Source organism: Epinephelus lanceolatus, chromosome 6 (assembly GCF_041903045.1).
Source record: "Epinephelus lanceolatus isolate andai-2023 chromosome 6, ASM4190304v1, whole genome shotgun sequence".
Taxonomy (NCBI): Eukaryota; Metazoa; Chordata; class Actinopteri; order Perciformes; family Serranidae; genus Epinephelus; species Epinephelus lanceolatus.
This window is the reverse complement of record NC_135739.1, coordinates 2,359,323-2,376,297: the sequence shown is the minus strand read 5'-3', so window position 1 is coordinate 2,376,297 and position 16,975 is coordinate 2,359,323. Positions and strand designations below refer to the sequence as shown.

The window sequence follows — 16,975 nt, the reverse complement described above, 5'->3', positions numbered from 1 at the left end:
CTGGCATAGGTAGAAGGTGACAAAGCTACCAGTGGCTATGGACTAGTGTGTATTATTATTATTAGTAGTAGTATGTGAATGCACATGTTGCCATAATTTCTAATTGTTATGTTTGTTTGCTGAACTGTGAATCGTAAAATAATAATTTAAATTTAAAAAATTTGTTATTATCATCATCATCATCATTGTTATTATTATTATCATCATTTATTTATTTTGGTTGTTTCATTCTGTCCTCTGAAGCAAGTGGAAAAAAACATCAACATTAAAGTATTAAAAACAGTAATTTAAACACAAAGACACTAAAACAACCCAAAATAAGAGCTGATGATGTAAAATAACCACCAGCCTGTTTATTCATGATCCTCATTGTTAACTGTTTCATTTTTGGCATTTCTGAAGTTGTGCACATTTGTTTTTGGCACCTTATTGATAATCTCTATTGTTTATATTTGTTTTATTTGCACTGTGTCTCACTTTGTGACCTGGTTGCTGCACAGCAACGACTTCCCTCAAGATAAATAAAGTTCCATCTGATCTTAAAACATGATATGCAAACTGTCTCTAGCTGTCTGATATTTCTTTCATGTTTCATTTTGAAATGTTGAAGAGCAGCAACATGTGACTGTGTCCAACACAAACAGAGACAGACTGAAGACAAGATAAAGGCTCCCTCTGCTGGACGTCCACAAACAGGAAGTCAGAGATTCTCTCTGAGAGATGAGAAGCTGACAGAGGTGCAGCTGTGTGTTTCAGCCACTGGAGGTCGCTCCTGTCAAGTGGAACAACAAACATGTTTCTGTACATGTGATTTAACTTCCTGTTTCACTGCTCCTCTGTCTTTGGGGTCATGGTTTAATGAAGTTTTACTTTTTCCAAGATCCTTAAATCCTCACCATCTTACACTGTCATTTTAGAATGTGTTTATTTCACTCAGCTCCATGTCTTGTATTTAATTTATCTCTAATTAAAACCTGAGATATGCAAAATAAATAATAACAACAATTACCTGACTGACTGTTGAAGCTGTTTAAGAAGCAGAGCCCCAAATTTGCTGACTGCAAATGTAAATATAAGGTAATATAAGTGATGAGTTCATCATCAATGCTGAGCAAAATATATATCACAGTATCATCTTTTAAAATGAAGTTGAAGACATTTCTTTTTATCTGCACATCCCAGTGGTCTGGTTTGACTACTTTAACTTATTTAATTTAATTTGATTTTTTAAATTTAAATTTAAATTTTAATTTCATTTAATCTATTTTAATTCATTGGTTTTTACTCAGGTGTGCATTTACTTTTACTGGTATTTCTATTATTTTATCTTATTATCATCATTTAAAGTTAAGTTAAAGACATTTCTTTGTATCTGCACATTCCAGTAGTGGTGGTTTGACTACTTTAACTTTTAATTTAATTAGATTTTTTTTTTTTAATTTTAATTTTAATTTTATTTTAATTTAATTTCATTGGTTTTTAGTCAGGTGTGCTTTTACTTTACTGGTTTATCACTTTATCTATCACTTTATCTCATTATCATCTCTTGTATTTTATTTATATATTTTCTGATTTTAACACAAACAGCAAACGTACAAGTCAACACTCTCACAGGCAGTTTGACCAACAGAATGTTCATGTTTGTCTACAAAATGAGAGACACTGTACATAAACATATAGTAGGAATACACACATGTGAGCAAACCATAATGAACAACATATACACACACACACACACAGACACTTTCTGCCATTCTCCATAAATCTGAAATGAACAGTTGTCATATTTCTATCACAGATTACCGAGCTGAGAGAAACGCTGTGTCTAACTCTCTGCATGTGGAACAAGATGGTGCCTGAAAACGGTGCGCACCACCTCCAACGCAAAAGTAGTGATTTGTAAAAACAGACTTGATGGGAGAAACTTTGACCCATGGTTACGAACATTTTGGAGACGGGAAATTGGTGACGCAGATGGTGAGTTGGGAGCTTGATTGTAAGAACTGTTGAATACTTTTTGGCTCAAGTGTTTCTGGCTTTTGTCCGCACATACATTTTATAAATGAGACCCCAGGTCTCCAAAGAAGGAACATCCCCAGCTGGTCTGTTCATCTTATTTTGCTCTGTTTGTACTTCTTTTATTTATTTTATTTAATTTTAACAAATTCTTTATTAGTTTTAAATCATGTCTTCGTATCTTTGATTGGTTTATTCTTGATTTAAACATAATTTCCTGAGGTTTAATTCTTAGTTCTGATGGATTTGATTGACTTTTACAGTCAGTTTCTGGCTTTGTTTTGTGCCTGAATCTTCTATCCTTCACCTCGCACTCTGAGAGACAGTGAGATGGTTTTTATTGCAGTCTTACAGTGGTTTAATGTGAACGCTGGAAGACAGGAATAAGCAGATTTCTCTTTCTTCTTCTCTGATTTTAGTGACTTTAAAGAGCTGTTTGAGCCCCAGAGCGACGACCTGTGTGTGTCAAATATTCATGAAGCCTCTGAATACACACACACACACACACACACACACACTTACACTAAATTCTTTTCACACACACATAAACAGTACCAAACACACTGACCAATCACAAACAGCCTCCAGTCTCTCTGAGGCTCAGGACAGCGTGTTGCCACCTGGCTGCTTCCCTGTGTGTGTGTGTGTGTGTGTGTGTGTGTGTCCATCTCAGAGCAGGTAGCATGTGATGATGGGGGGGGGGGGGGGTTCTTGGCTCACCTGCTGCTCTCTGCTTCAAATATTTATCTGTGTACCTCAGTCGTCAGCTGAGAGCCGACTGAAGCTCGAGGGCAGTACGTTTACTAAAGTACTGTAAATAAGTACAGATTCAAGGTACTTGTACTTTACTTGAGTATTTCCAACTTTCTCCTCCTCCTCCACATCTCAGAGGTTAACCTTAGGTACCTCTTCCTGCTCTACATGTGTCTGACAGATTTAGCTCCTTCCTGTCCAGTGAAAAGCATGTACGCCCTCCAGACGTGTTGATGTTGAAAATAAACTCTGTCAAACTCTCTCGGATCAGCTGGAGAAGTCGTCACACAGCTGAAAACAGGCTGTTTTTATGACTTCTTAGCAGAGCTGTGATTCTCTGAGTCTAACTGGGCCTGACCCGCCAGGTTTGGGCTTAAACTGGGTCGAGTTCCTGCCAGCTCAGCTTTGTTTTTTTGTTTTTGTCTCTTTAATGAAACTGGCAGTTCCCCCCACACATTTTCATGGTCAAAATTTCAAAACTTTTCCAGGACTTTTCAAGGACCTGTAATAGGAATTTTTTTCCTTGACCCACTTGCACAGCGTTTATCCAACAGATTCAAAGTCTTTCTAAACAGAACTTCAGGTGGCTGGCAAACATGAAGGGAGAAAGGAAACATGGCGAGAAAATGAAGAAACTTGAAAACGTAGAAATCAACACTTATCAGAGCCACGCTACGTCACCAGCTGTTACATTTTATGGAAGGTTAACCACACAGACTACTGTAACAATTTCATGACACATCACGAAATTTCCATGCCTTTTCCAAAAACTGTCAGTGATTTTCACTAATCCCAGGACTTTTCCAGGTTTTCCATGACCATGGGAACCCTGGGGAAAGTAACAGAACAGAACCAGGGAGAGAAAGAGCGCACGCAAGACAGGGACAGACGACAACAGAGGAGAAGGGAGGCTGCAGGGCGACTAGGTTGGCAGTGTTGCTTGCTTATTCTGATTTTATAAAAGTGCTTGTGACGCCTCAAATGTGGCTCTGACCTGCAGCTGAACACGTGGCCCGTTTCGTTTTTGTCCCTATTGCCCAGCCCTACACATCACCATGGACCGCCGTGCATGCAGACACACCGAGGGGTTCGACTGCTCTGATGAACCTGATGTGCACGAGACAACGGACTATTAAAACAAGGAAGAGAAGGAGGAGAAGTGGTGCAAGGAAACACATCAGCCCTTCACCTGTAATAAATATTTTAATATTAAATATATATATGTATTTATTTATTTTATAGTAGAATGTGGGTTTTTCATTGGGCTCAAAGCTGCTGCTGTGGTTCGGGTTCGAGCTGGACATGGACAGAAACTGTGCAGCTTCATGGAGGATCAGGCCTGATTTTTTGGGCACGATCAGAGCTCTACACTTTTACTTCAGTAAGGTTTTAAATGCAGGACTTTGACCTGTAGTGGAGTATTTTCATAGTACTCCAGTAAAGGATCTGAGGACTTCTTGCAGAGTTCTGTGTGTGTGTGTGTGTGTGTGTGTGTGTTGGTGTGTGTTCCTCACCTGTATGTTGAAGACAGCAGGCTCCTCCCTCAGCTGCCCAAACTCTAGGTATCCTCTGTTGTTCCCGTCGGTCGGCAGGAAGTAGAACCTGTCGATGTCCGCCTGGCTGCCCAGGTCATGTTGGTAGGCCAGGTTCAGCTCATCCACATCTGTCTGGGTGAACCTCAGCAGCGGCGACAACGGAACTCCTCTCAGAAGCAGTTTGCCGTGGCGTGGCGCCTGCGTGATGATGAAGATCAGGTTGGCGGCGGCGGTGTCGGGGTCGGTGAGTTGCAGCTGGTCGGTGGTGATGGTCTCTGTGGAGCCATCCTGCAGCCGGAGGCCCGTGTTGTGGTGGAGGGTGGGTGGGATGCGGTCGCCGTGCTCGATGGTGAAGTGGAGGGTGCCGCTGCGGGATGAGTCGCCGTTAGTGACGACGAAACTGTGAAGGCAAAAGTTATTTTAGTCAGAAACAGATTTGAGGTTAATCTCAGGCACCAGGTACGGAGCTTCTTATCTCAGGGTGACCCTGAAAATGTTTTCTGAAGTTTTCCTACGAAAAGTAATGCACCCGAATACATATCCCACGTATTTTGAAAGGGTGCGATCATGTGATCAATGCACTGACAGCAGTAAAGAAGGAAGCAGCCCTGAGAGCCTGTAAGGAGGCAGGTTGGGGTGGATGTGTCACAAAATTAAAACAGACTTTGGCCCGAGACTTTCCACTGACGTTGAATGTTTGGAACCATGTGAACTTTGAGTGAACTTTAAGCCCCGTCTCCACCAAACCCTTTCAGTCCAGCACCTTTGGAACCAGCAGTAAGCCTTCAGACATGGTACCTAGACTCTCGGTGTGTTCAGACAGTCCTCTTAAATGTGGGCGGGGTTGTTGTCACTCACTGCTCCGTCCAGCACTCGCTGTATTTCCTCATCAGCGGTGACACAGATGGAAGTCTGCACCTGGTTTATCGTCCACAGAACGAGGCTGCACGCCCACATTTTCACAACAAAATAGAACAGGCTGCAGTGAGAGTCTCTCTCCATGGGATATTTAAAAATAGCAGCTTTGTGCATTTAGTCCTTCTCAGGCAAGCTCAGGGGTTTAGTGTTGCTGTAGCCCACAGGAAGTGAGGATTAGAATATATGACCTTCACATAATCCGCTCCAAATTAATCTATATTTTTAAAGTCATTACTAAAAGTGTGTGTCATATAAAAACTAAAGTGATGCTCAAAGTTGTCACAGTGAAATTTAAGGTGTGCTGATGGATTCACGTCATCAACTCATGCATTGAGTAACATTACAAGTTAACGTTCCACCTTAAAAGTTGCCGGCAGTCGGCCCAGTGAATGAAGTTATTTTTTTCTCTTTCATTTTATAGTTGTAGTTTACTGATGTATGAACAGAGGTTACATAAAACCAGAGTGAGCGTCCTCTACTGACCAATCAGACTGCAGGGTTTCTAGCTCCACCTTTTAGTACCAGATCTGTGTGCTAGGTACCCCAACAGAGGGGGGACCAAACATGGGGACGCTAAGGAACGCTTCTGTTGGGACCATCCACAACTTTCACTGTGGAGACAGGGCTATAGTCATTTTAAGGTTCGTCCTCACCGTGTTTCTTTTCCTAAACTTTACCACAGTAACTTTTATTACTTAAACCTAACCTTTGTAACTTTACGTTAATCACATAGCTGTACGTTGAGGACGCAGACCTGCCAACCTGTACGCATTTTGCGTACCAGGCACGCATTTTGACATCAAAGTACGCTGGTATGATTTGATGCTCTAAAAGTACGCATATCACTCGATCGCGCATTTCGCCGGTTTCAGTGTATTTGTCTATGCAAGATGTCACTCAAGTTGATACCCGGTGAATATAGGCGCGTAGACGGAACAAAAAGATTTTGGCCAATCAGATTGCTGCATATTGTCTGTCTGTAAACAGTTAACTACAGTCTCATAGCAGTTAGCTTCTGTCTGTAAACAGTTAGCTCCTATTAGCTCCTCACCGTCAGCTCAGACCGGAGTTACCATGTGTTCAGTCCGGTAGACGGTATCACCTTCTCACGCCCATTGAAGAAATCTCACTCCACCGCCGAGTCCTTTTTTATTTATTTTTTTACGCCCTCTAGTGTGTTCACTTGTGTGTGTGTGTGTGTGCGGGCACGTGTGTGTGCGCGCCCAACGGGGCCAAACTCCGCCGTGCGCAATACAGAGAGCAGGGGAGGATTGTAAACGTGCGACCATGTAGAGACAGAAATGACACGTGGTCTGCAAATAAGATAAATAACATAAGGCTGTCGTCGATACGTTGCTGGTGAGAATTGTACCACGGTTAGCAAATTGCAGACAAATTTACATTCAACTGTGTTATGAAACCATGTGCCCTTCCTGAATAACTATAACACACTTATGATAAAAAGACTTTTTGTTTGATGAGTCTGCTGAATTTCTATAAGAAAAAAACAAGGCAATAAGAAGAGAGTAGTTCTAATAGGTGTCGTACTACACAAGAACATGATGAGGAATGCTAATGTAATGCACTTGTCTATGATCTATTATCTATTTCTGTATGAAATTGCATGAAAATAGGATTTCGCCATGTGATGTTTCAAAATTTTCTCGGGGAGAACCCCCCGAATCCCACTTGAAATCTTTCTTTTTGTCACAACAGGACATATTACTGTATTTTTTAAGCAGATGATCAATACTACCATCAGACTGATGAAACTGACCTTGATCTGCGCCATAAAACAAATATTGGGCGTCTATGGATGTATGTGGGGCTTAGGCCTATAGATATGAATATGTAAACGTACGCTCGTTTCTTCTGTTTGCCACATGTGCATATTGACTTTTATGGTAAAAAAAAAAAAAAAAAAGTGCCGCCGTGTCCACATATGTTCATGACCATGCACGAGTGTCTGATAAGGTGGTACTCATAACCTTTGTTCAAGGTTGGCAGGTCTGAGGATGCAACGTCATCCGTGGGGCACAAATTCGTAGGATATCATACGTACCATTCTATAAGAATATGTTGGTTTGTGAGCTATGAGAAGGCTCCGCCCCCTGAGGTCACGTAGAACACATCTCCTGGTTATTCCCATCTTTAGCTTTTATGCGCCGAGCCGCTGGAATATGTTCATCAGGAGTGCCCCAACAGTTTCATCTTCTAAAGTTAAGTTAAAGACATCTTTTTTTTTACCAGTGCACTCCAGTAATCTGGTTCAGTTATTTTGTTTTAATTTATTTTATTTTATTGTATGTCATTTTATATATTTTCAACAATTTTGTCTGATTTATGTCCTTTAATGTTATTTTATTTTTGTCCTTTTATTTTATCTCATTTCTTTTATTGGTTTTAACTCAGGTGTGCTTTTACTTTGCCTGGCTTATTGGTTTATCTATGATTTTATCTTATTATCTTTTATTGGTCTGTTTATGTTGCTTTATTCTGTTTTCTGTTATTTCATTTATTTTAAGTCATATGTATTATCCTCTTTTAATGGTCAACTTTTAGTAATATATATATATATGTTTATTTTTTAACAAATTCTTAATCCGTTGAAAGTCAAATGTCTTTGTATCTTTTATTGGTTTATTCTTTATCTTAATTATTATTTCATGAGATTTATTTTTAGTTTTGATGGATTTGTTTTACCTCACACTTTGTGAAGCACATTGTGCTTCTACCAGAAAGAAATGTGCTTTATAAATATCTTAAAAATAAGAACAATAATCTCATGATTTGGAGTTTGATTATGAAATATTTACAGTAATTAATCTCATGACTTTCTTTTGAGTCACACCGACTTCAGTCATCAATCACTCACATAAAGGCCACACACACACACACATACACACACACAATAGTGACAATTGACAGGGCAGTGGACCTGAAAAATGTGTGTGTGTGTGTGTGTGTGTGTGTGTGTATTTTGTCCTCTGTCTCAGCCCTCTGCCAACACAATCTGCCTCTCAGCCCTGCAGCTGACTAACTGCCCCGGGCCTCAGCACACCGGCCACCACACACACACCCACACACACTCAGAGGCAGGTCCTGGTGTAACATCTGGCTCCGATGTCGGCCATATTTGCCCAGGGACGGCCGTCTGTGGCCGGCGCTCTGGCCGCCATAGCCGTGCCAACGCTGTTGTTGTTCTCAAAGTAATGCCCATTCATCATCTGCTGTCACAACAACACACACACACAAATGATGTACAGGTGTGTGTGTGTCTCAGACGTGGCCACACCTGAGTCTGCATAACGTCCTGCTCTGTCCAGATACATCACACACACACGTCAAATTATTTTAACTTCTTTTCACTAAAACCACTACGATCAAACACATCAACAGAAACCTAAAGGAGCCTGATATTCCTGCTAGAGCCAGCGTTTGGTTTGTCCATTCTGGGCTACTGTAGAAACATGGCGGTGCAATATGGCGATCTCTATAGACGAGGACCTGCTCTCTATGTAGATATAAAGTTAGGGTGTAACAACACACATATTTGTATTGAACCCTTGGAACAGTTAATAAAATACGTGTGTTGTTAAACCCCAGGCTTTACGAACACGATTAATGTAATCTAGCCCCGTTACAATATTACGAGACCATTTCTGACAGTTAGTCTTGATTTGCACAAAAAACAAAAGCCCAAACTACGACAATAGTTTTAATACTTTTACATTTCTGTCATTTCTGTTTTTGTTTTATATGCTGCTAAGACGACTCCCCAGAAGGTGATTTACTCAAGTCAGTCACTGTCATTATAATGTAAAACTGAAATTAGTAACGGGCTATTATTTGCTTAAATCACTGAACTCAACAGGCCTATATTTGGGTCAGGCCTTTAATTCCTCTCACACAAAACTGATACTCAGCAAAGATCAGGAAAAAAATACAATTGTTTATTGAAACCAGTATGAATGTTACTTGTTTAATAATTAGGCTTAAAATAACACATTAATTATGAAAATCTAATGCACGTAGCTCACGCCGTTGTGAGCATTTTTACTTATGCGGTGGTGTGTCTGTGTCACTCTGCAGTTACACCTCCAAAACACTAGTGGGCGGCAGGTTTCTGTGAAGTGCTGTAAAGTTTAGTTGATTCAAAACACATTAAACACACATTAAACACACATTAAACATGGCTTCATAGAGACAGTGTCAAACACAAATCAGCTTCACTATAACTCGCAGCATTCACAGACAAACACTTGTCTTTATCTGGACACATTTTCCACACAAATACAACATGCTAACGTTATTAGCACAAGCCTATGGCATTTTACATTGTATAAATTAGCCTAGTGGCTAGCAGACTTTTCCTCTTCTCATATGAAACCTGCATAAATCCCGAAGTATAAATCCCTGAAGGATAATTCACACACAAGACTTAAAATGCTTTTTAGTGGAGGCTTTACTGTCTTCACAATTTATTGTTTCTTATCTGTGAACTAAAAGTAAATCAAAGCTTTGTTTCCACTGAGGGAAATGGTGTCAGTATACTGGGATAGACAGGAGGTCTGCGTCACCGCGATGCGTAGTTACAATTCTGGAGAGGTGCACGTTATGCTATGGCGTAGGTTACGGCGTAGGCCCCAAATCGACGTGGAGCCTACGGCGTAACCTACACATCGATTCTACGCAGAACTACAAATTATGTGTAAGTCTGACAGACAGACGGAGTTACAGCCCTGCCCCAGAAAAAGACAAAAATGGGTCTACAGTATGCAGGTCTCAGAGGGTTCATTGCATGCTGCTGTTGTCTCTTCAACCACACTGTTGTAGCAGTGCAGCACTGATCTGAAAGAAATAAATCTAAAGACAAGATGATAAAGTCAGTTTTGTTGCGTTCATTTGATTCCCAGTAAAACACTGGCAACAGTTGTTTCACCTTGTTTTAAGATGGACTTTAAAACTGTGTTGAAATACAAAAGAAATTAATTTTAAACCTTCAATTAAAAAGAGTGATTAAAACTCGTGTGACAGCCCTAATATATAACTTAAAATTTCAATTAAAAGCCTAGTCCCTTTTACTAACCTGGTGTGGCTACACATTTTGACAAATAAAGGCCTGTCTCTATCAGAGGTCTGGTCTGGTTCCCAAGCAGTTCATTTTTATAGAAGTTCTTTGGATCTTTAATACCGGGGTTTTGGCTACCCAGTGGAGCTAATGGTAGTTAGTTAGTTAGAGATGCTACACATGGTTAGCTCAGTTGGACTCAGTTGGACTCAGTTGGAAGGCCCAAATAAAGGCCTGTTGAGTTCAGTGATTTAGGCACATAATAGCTCGGGCTACTAATTGAAGTTTTACAGTACATGTATATGTACATGTATACACAGTCCTGATCCTGTTGGAATAAAACTAAAACTTCTAAAACTTTGGTCTGATTCTGATCACTGAACACACAACAACACGTTAAGATGCTGGAAACTGTTTTAATTTGAAGCTCGATAACTCGTCTGAGTGGCTTTGGAGCAAAACGCCACTTCTGCTGCCAACATGTGTGCGCATATTTGTAAAAGAGTCAGCTGGAGTCAAACTGGTTTCCATCAAACCCAGTTTATCTGTAAGTTTATTATGTAATTGTTGCAGCGGAGGCAAAGACTCTGACAGTGGACGACTGTCAATGCTGCAGTGAGACAACTTTATCAGAGTGAGGCGGACTTCAGGTGTCGGTCCCCTTTTATACCTGTCTCTCTCTCCGTATGTCTGTCTGTCTGACAGTTTGTCTGTCTGACAGTTTGTCTGCCTGTCCGTCTCACCATCCCTCAGTCTCTCAGTCTCTGAGTCTCTGAGTCTCTGAGTCTTGGCTCTGATCTGACCGTCTCCTTTAGAGCCAGACAACCAGCCGGTCGGGGCAGCAGAGGTCTGGGTGACAAACCCGGGGTCTGCACACACTCCAGGTCACCCTCCCCCTCCTCCTCCTCCCCCCGTCCTCCTCCCCCCTTTAAAAACCCTGCTGCTGCCAAATTGGCTGGAAAAGCAGATAAACATACTGCAGCAGAGAAAGCTCCTCGTCTCCTGACGCTCTCTCGTCTCGCTGCCCAGTTCTTCTTTCGTCGGCCAAATGTTGTGTGTGATACTTTTTTTTTTTTTTGACAGAAATATCCTCCTCTCACAATATGTAGGCAGATCATTTGCCATTTATTCTCCTGATGTGTGCAGAATTTCATGCTGTGCTGCAAAATAGCTTCATTTAACTGCAAGGGCTGAAGTCAAACAGCTGTTCCACACTGAAACACGGACGAGTTCGGTTTGAACATTGTTAAAATCACACTTTTAGTTTGGGATTAAAATATCAAATTTAGTTTGTAATGATTTATTTTCTCTATTTGCATTTTATTTTAATCAGGACTAATCATTTTTTAAGTGATCAAATTGGTTATGATTTCATTTTAATATCAGCAGCTATGTACAGTGTGTGTGTTCTCTGACCTGAAGGAGTCGGTCTCTGCGTGGTGGCTGTTGTCGTGGGTGTAGCACACTCGGTGTGCGGCGACATCCAGCTGTGTGAAGGTGATCAGAGGGACGCCCGGCTGCTGGACGGCGTGGACGAGGCCATGCAGAGGCAGGGCCAACACCGTGTAGACCAGCTCCTCCGGACGACCGGCCGAGTCCGATGCCAGCAGGATGTCGGTGTTCAGGACGACCCGCTGCCCCTCCGTCAGGTGTACTGCTTTGGTCAGCAGCACCAAGTCACCTGGAGGCGGCCGGAGGGAGAAGGTCAACACACGGAAGGAGGAGGGAGAAACTTAGCTGCTAACTCAGACACATGTTCAGATGTTCAGTGATTCTGGGATTTTAATGGTATTTATTTTGAATATCAAACAAAACTGGTGAAAACATACCAAGACAATCACTCTTTCCATTTCCTTTTCCTGTTTTTGTTACTAACTGAGAAGGACTGTGGTGTCTTTTCTGTGACATGATGAATTTCTAAACTCTACACGATTCCAAAGAATCAACAAGAATTACTGTCTCACAGTTGTATGTCTCCACGAACCAGTCAGTAGTTACAGTTTATATCCATGTCTGTCCAGACTCAGATGTAGACATGACTGTAGACATTCAAATGTTGCTGTTGCTCTAAACATGAACGCTTCGCACACAGAAGATCTTTACAATCAGCACAGTTTCCGCTCCTGAGTTATGACGCTGAGCAAAGGCCAGAAGAGTTTTTGCAGAACATCAAAACAGTAAAGTTTTACAGAAGGAACAGAATTTAAAGAAATTCCATCAAGGTCTTCTACTTCTACTCTGTGTATCATGGTGCATTGAGATTTTTTACCAACTGTGAGACCCTCACTCATCACTGTATCCTCTATCTATTCTCATAAATTAAGATTTAAAAATTCCCACCTGAGCGTCTGAAACTTAAAATTAAAGTTTTTACTGTAAATGGCTCGAGATTAAAGTCTCCATCAGCTGGCAAAAGTCAAAGAGAAATTTATTTTTCTTTTTAGTTAAAAAAAGGACTGATTCAACTTCAACTTGGCAAAATGAGACAAGATAAAAACAGGCCTAAGTGTCTCAGTTACTGGAGCGTTGTTGGATGAAGAGGAGGAGGAGGAAGAGGAGGAGGAGGAGGGGGAGGAGGGGGATGTGGTGGAGCACCCAGAGGAGACGAGCCAACGCCCCTCCACAGCTGCTCCACCTCCCCTCCGTTAATTATTCAGCGGCTGAGGAGGCAGGTCGTTTCTCACCTCCGCTCCTCCAGGATCAGAGGGCCCGGAGCCAGAAGGGCCGAGGCCCCGACGCACTGTGTTCACCCGACTGGCAAAGCTGGCACTGTTGGGGGGGACGCTCAATAATACATGAACCATGACCGGCCAGAGGGATCACAGAGGGGCCACAGAGGGGCCACAGTGGGCCGAGGTGTGTGAAGGTACAGAGTGAGTGTGTGACAACATGCTTCTTATCGTTGTTTTAACTTCTGTGGGAGAAGTACTCAGAAATACTCTGTTTCAAGTCAAGTAAAAGTTGTACATTCAAATATTTACTTTGTGAAATTTCAAAATTACTAGTCCATATCCATTGGTAGCTTTGTCACCTTCTACCTATGCCAGTCCTCAATGCCTATGTGCAGTTTCACATAGATTGACCACGTCAGTGAGTAGAAAAACGTGGGACAGACAGAATGACTGACTGACAGAATGACACACTGACAGTTTCCCTGATTATGTACAGCATACCATACCATGACTTAGTCATACCAAACATTAGAAAACAGCACCAACATTGGTCCACAGGGGGAGCCACAGCGATCGGTCGCATTTTAGCCATTTTGAAGCATTTTTCTGTTGTTATAGCGCCACCCAGTTGCCAATTAGAGTTAAATTTCTCCAGTCACCTTGAGGCGTCCTGTTCTACATATCTACCAAGTTTAGTAAAAATCCATATGGCGGTTAGGCCTAGATAAGAAATGAGCTCTCTAGCGCCCCCATTTTGTTTGATGGGGTCAATAATGGAGGGGTCCCCTCAGATTATGTGTGGTCATATGCCTACAAAGTTGCGTGGTGATGGGTGAAACCCTTGAGATGTTATACACCTTTATGTGATGAGCCACGCCCTCCGCAATATTCATTGCCTTATAGAAGCTCAGTTTTAGTAAGTTTTCCAACTTTTGCCAAGAGGGAACTTTAGATATTGCTCCCTAGATTATGTTCACCCAGTTTCATGCAGATTGCTCAAACTTCCTAGGAAGAGATCCATTTGAAGTGTTTTTCAAAAAATTCAAAATGGTGGAAAATCTATGTAAGCGGAAGTTATGGGTTCTTGAGGCAAATGTGTTCCTCATGAGGAGAGGCATCTCTGTGCAAAGTTTCATGTCTCTACCACATACGGGGCATGAGATATGCCCATTCAAAGTTTGACATTTCAATGGGTTGCTATAGCGCCCCCCTTTGGCCAATTGATGTAATATTGCTTCATTGGCATCCTCCCATGACCCTCTACCACTGTGCCAAATTTCACATGGATTGACCAAGTCAGTGAGGAGAAAAACGTGGGACACACACACACACAGGGTTTTCGTCATTATATAGTAAGATAAGTATCAAAATATATCTAAAGTACCAAAAGTAAAAGTGCTCATTATGCAGTATTTTTCAGGGACGTCCCGTCTTATTCCAGCGAGACAATGAGACACATAGTGCATGTGCTCCAACAGCGTGGCTTTGTAGTGACAGAGTGCAGGTACCAGACTTACCTGTCTCCCACTGAACATGTGTGGAACATGATGAAGCACAAAATACAGACTGTTGAGACACTGAAGTCGGATATCAAGCAACAAAAACTTCAACAATTAGTGTCCTCAGTTCCCAAACACTTACTGAGTGTTGGTAAAAGAAAAGGTGGGAAACATGCTGCAGTCACAACTTTATTATAACGTGTTGTAGCATCACACTCAGAATGAGTTTATAGTTACAAAAAATATTTATCAGTTTGAACATTAAATATCTAAAAAAAAAGATTTGAAAATCACTTAATTGGTTTTATTTAGGTTTTAAACAGCGTCCAAACTCTTTTTGAATTTGGATAGTTGATGGAATTTACTTTAAAAATATGACTCTGAGCAAAGTAACTTAATTTGTATTAAGTACCTCAAAATTGTGCTTAAGTACAGTAGCTGAGTAAATGTACTTTGTAAGATTTCACCTCTGGGTTCTAGCATTTTAAGCTCTTTTTGTTTGTTTGAATGAATGACTTAGAAAAAATAAAAACTAAACAAACAAAACATCAACATGCTCAGAAAGGAGCAGGAAGAAGTGTATACTTATATAATCCTGCCCCCTTCTCAGTATTCATCTTTCATTAACAAAGGAAATTGTCAACAACTATCAGAAACTTATTTAGAGCCATTAATGACGATAAATAAACAAGTCTTAGATATTAAATATACAAACCCCATCTCAACTAAGCCCAGGTAAGTAAATAAACCAACCCATCATCTGCATACGTCCTAAATATACTGTGTCTGTACATCTTGGTAAAGAGCTCTATATTTGTGGTTCCCTTTAACTGCTCATCTAACCTGCTCCACAGATCCACCCCACACACACATATATACTCCTCCTGACAGACGCTCACAGTGCCGCACTTCGACAGTAACAGTTGTAAACCAGAATAGTAAATTTGACCTCTGACCTTTCTGCACGGTGTGGACCGAGATGAAGAAGCTCTGTGCAGGAGTCTCGTTGTCCAGGTCGCTGAGGGTGAAGCGGAAGCTGTCGTGACCTTTGAACCCGGCGCTGTTGGTGCTGATTCTGTGTGCGTACCACAGACGGTTCATCTCAACGTCGTCCTGAGTGAAGTTCTGACCGGCCGACAGCTCGGTCCAACCCGACTCTGTCTGCGGACACACAGTGAAGAACCATCACAACACTGAGAGGATCATTCACTCACCACAACATGAGCTCATCTGAATGGAAACCTATGCGTCTGGGTGTTATTTCTTTAGATTGGGAAACATCCATCCATCCATCCATTCATTTTCAACCACTTATCCAAAGCCAGGTCGAAGAGGCAGCAGGCTGAGCAAAGCACCCTAGCATCCCTCTCCCCAGCAACACTTTCCAGCTCCTCCTGGAGGACCCTGAGGTGTTCCCACACCAAATAAGATATATAACCCCTCCAGTGTGTTCTGGGTCTGCCCCGGGGCCTCCTACCAGTGGGACGTGCCCAGAACACCTCTAACAGGAGGTGCCCAGGAGGATCCTGATCAGATGTCCGAACCACCTCAACTGACCCCTTTCAACGCAAGGGAGCAGCGGCTCTACTCCGAGCTCCCTCCAGATGTCTGACTCCTCCCCCTATCTCTAAGGCTGAGCCCAGACACCCTACAGAGGAAACTCATTTCAGACGCTTGTATCTGTGACCTCATTCTTTCAGTCACTACCCAGAGCTCATGACCATAGGTGAGGGTTGGGATGGAGATGGACCAGGAAATCGAAAGCTTCCGGAACAGCAGCCAAATTACTGCAGATGCTGCACCAAACTGCCGATCCATCTCACGCTCCATTCTACCCTCGCTCAGGAACAAGATCCCAAGATACTTGAACTCCTTCTCCTGGGGCAGTAACTCCCAACCCAGAGGGGGCACTCCACTGGTTTCCTGCAGAGAACCGTGGCCTCAGATTTGGAGTTGCTGACTTTTGTCATTGGAGCATGCCTTCCGGTCCCCTTTTTCAAAAATGGGACCAACTATCCAGTCTGCCACTCCACAGGCACTGTACCCGACCCCAAGAAACACTGAAGAGGCGTGTCAGCGATGACAGCCCAACAATGTCCAGAACCGTCAGCATCTCAGGGCAAATCTCATCCACACCTGCTCTTCCACCTGCTGGGGAGCTTTTGACTACCTCACCAACCTCTGCCAGGGATACAGACGAGAGTTACCCTGAGTCTTCAGGGTCTGCCTCCTCCACAAAGAACATGATGGACAGGTTTAGGAGTACTTCAAAGTTCTCCTTCCACCGCTCGACAATAAATCGAGGTGTATTCTTCATGATAGAAACAGCAGGAACATGGGCGTTGGAAACAAACTCAAAGTTTACCATGATTAGATGAAAGAAATAATGGAAAACATCTATATTTTTCTATTTGTCAATGAATCTCATGTGCAGACTCAAACCAACAACATGTCTGTCCATCTCTCAGCTCTTCCTGTCACGGCTCTCAGCTCTCAGCCCACTGGTTCCTA

General features: G+C 42.1%; 1 protein-coding gene across 2 annotated transcripts in view; it reads right to left on the bottom strand.

Moving 5' to 3' along the window:
• Nucleotides 1–16,975, bottom strand: part of frem1b (Fras1 related extracellular matrix 1b) — an 87,898-nt gene that overhangs the window by 10,556 nt on the left and 60,367 nt on the right. For both annotated transcript variants that reach the window (XM_033622721.2, XM_078168444.1), the window contains 3 exons: nt 15,421–15,625; nt 11,710–11,974; nt 4,284–4,704 (listed from right to left, as the gene is read on the bottom strand). In XM_033622721.2, coding sequence (XP_033478612.2) covers nt 4,284–4,704; nt 11,710–11,974; nt 15,421–15,625 — 891 coding nt within the window. The remainder of the gene's footprint in view (nt 1–4,283; nt 4,705–11,709; nt 11,975–15,420; nt 15,626–16,975) is intronic.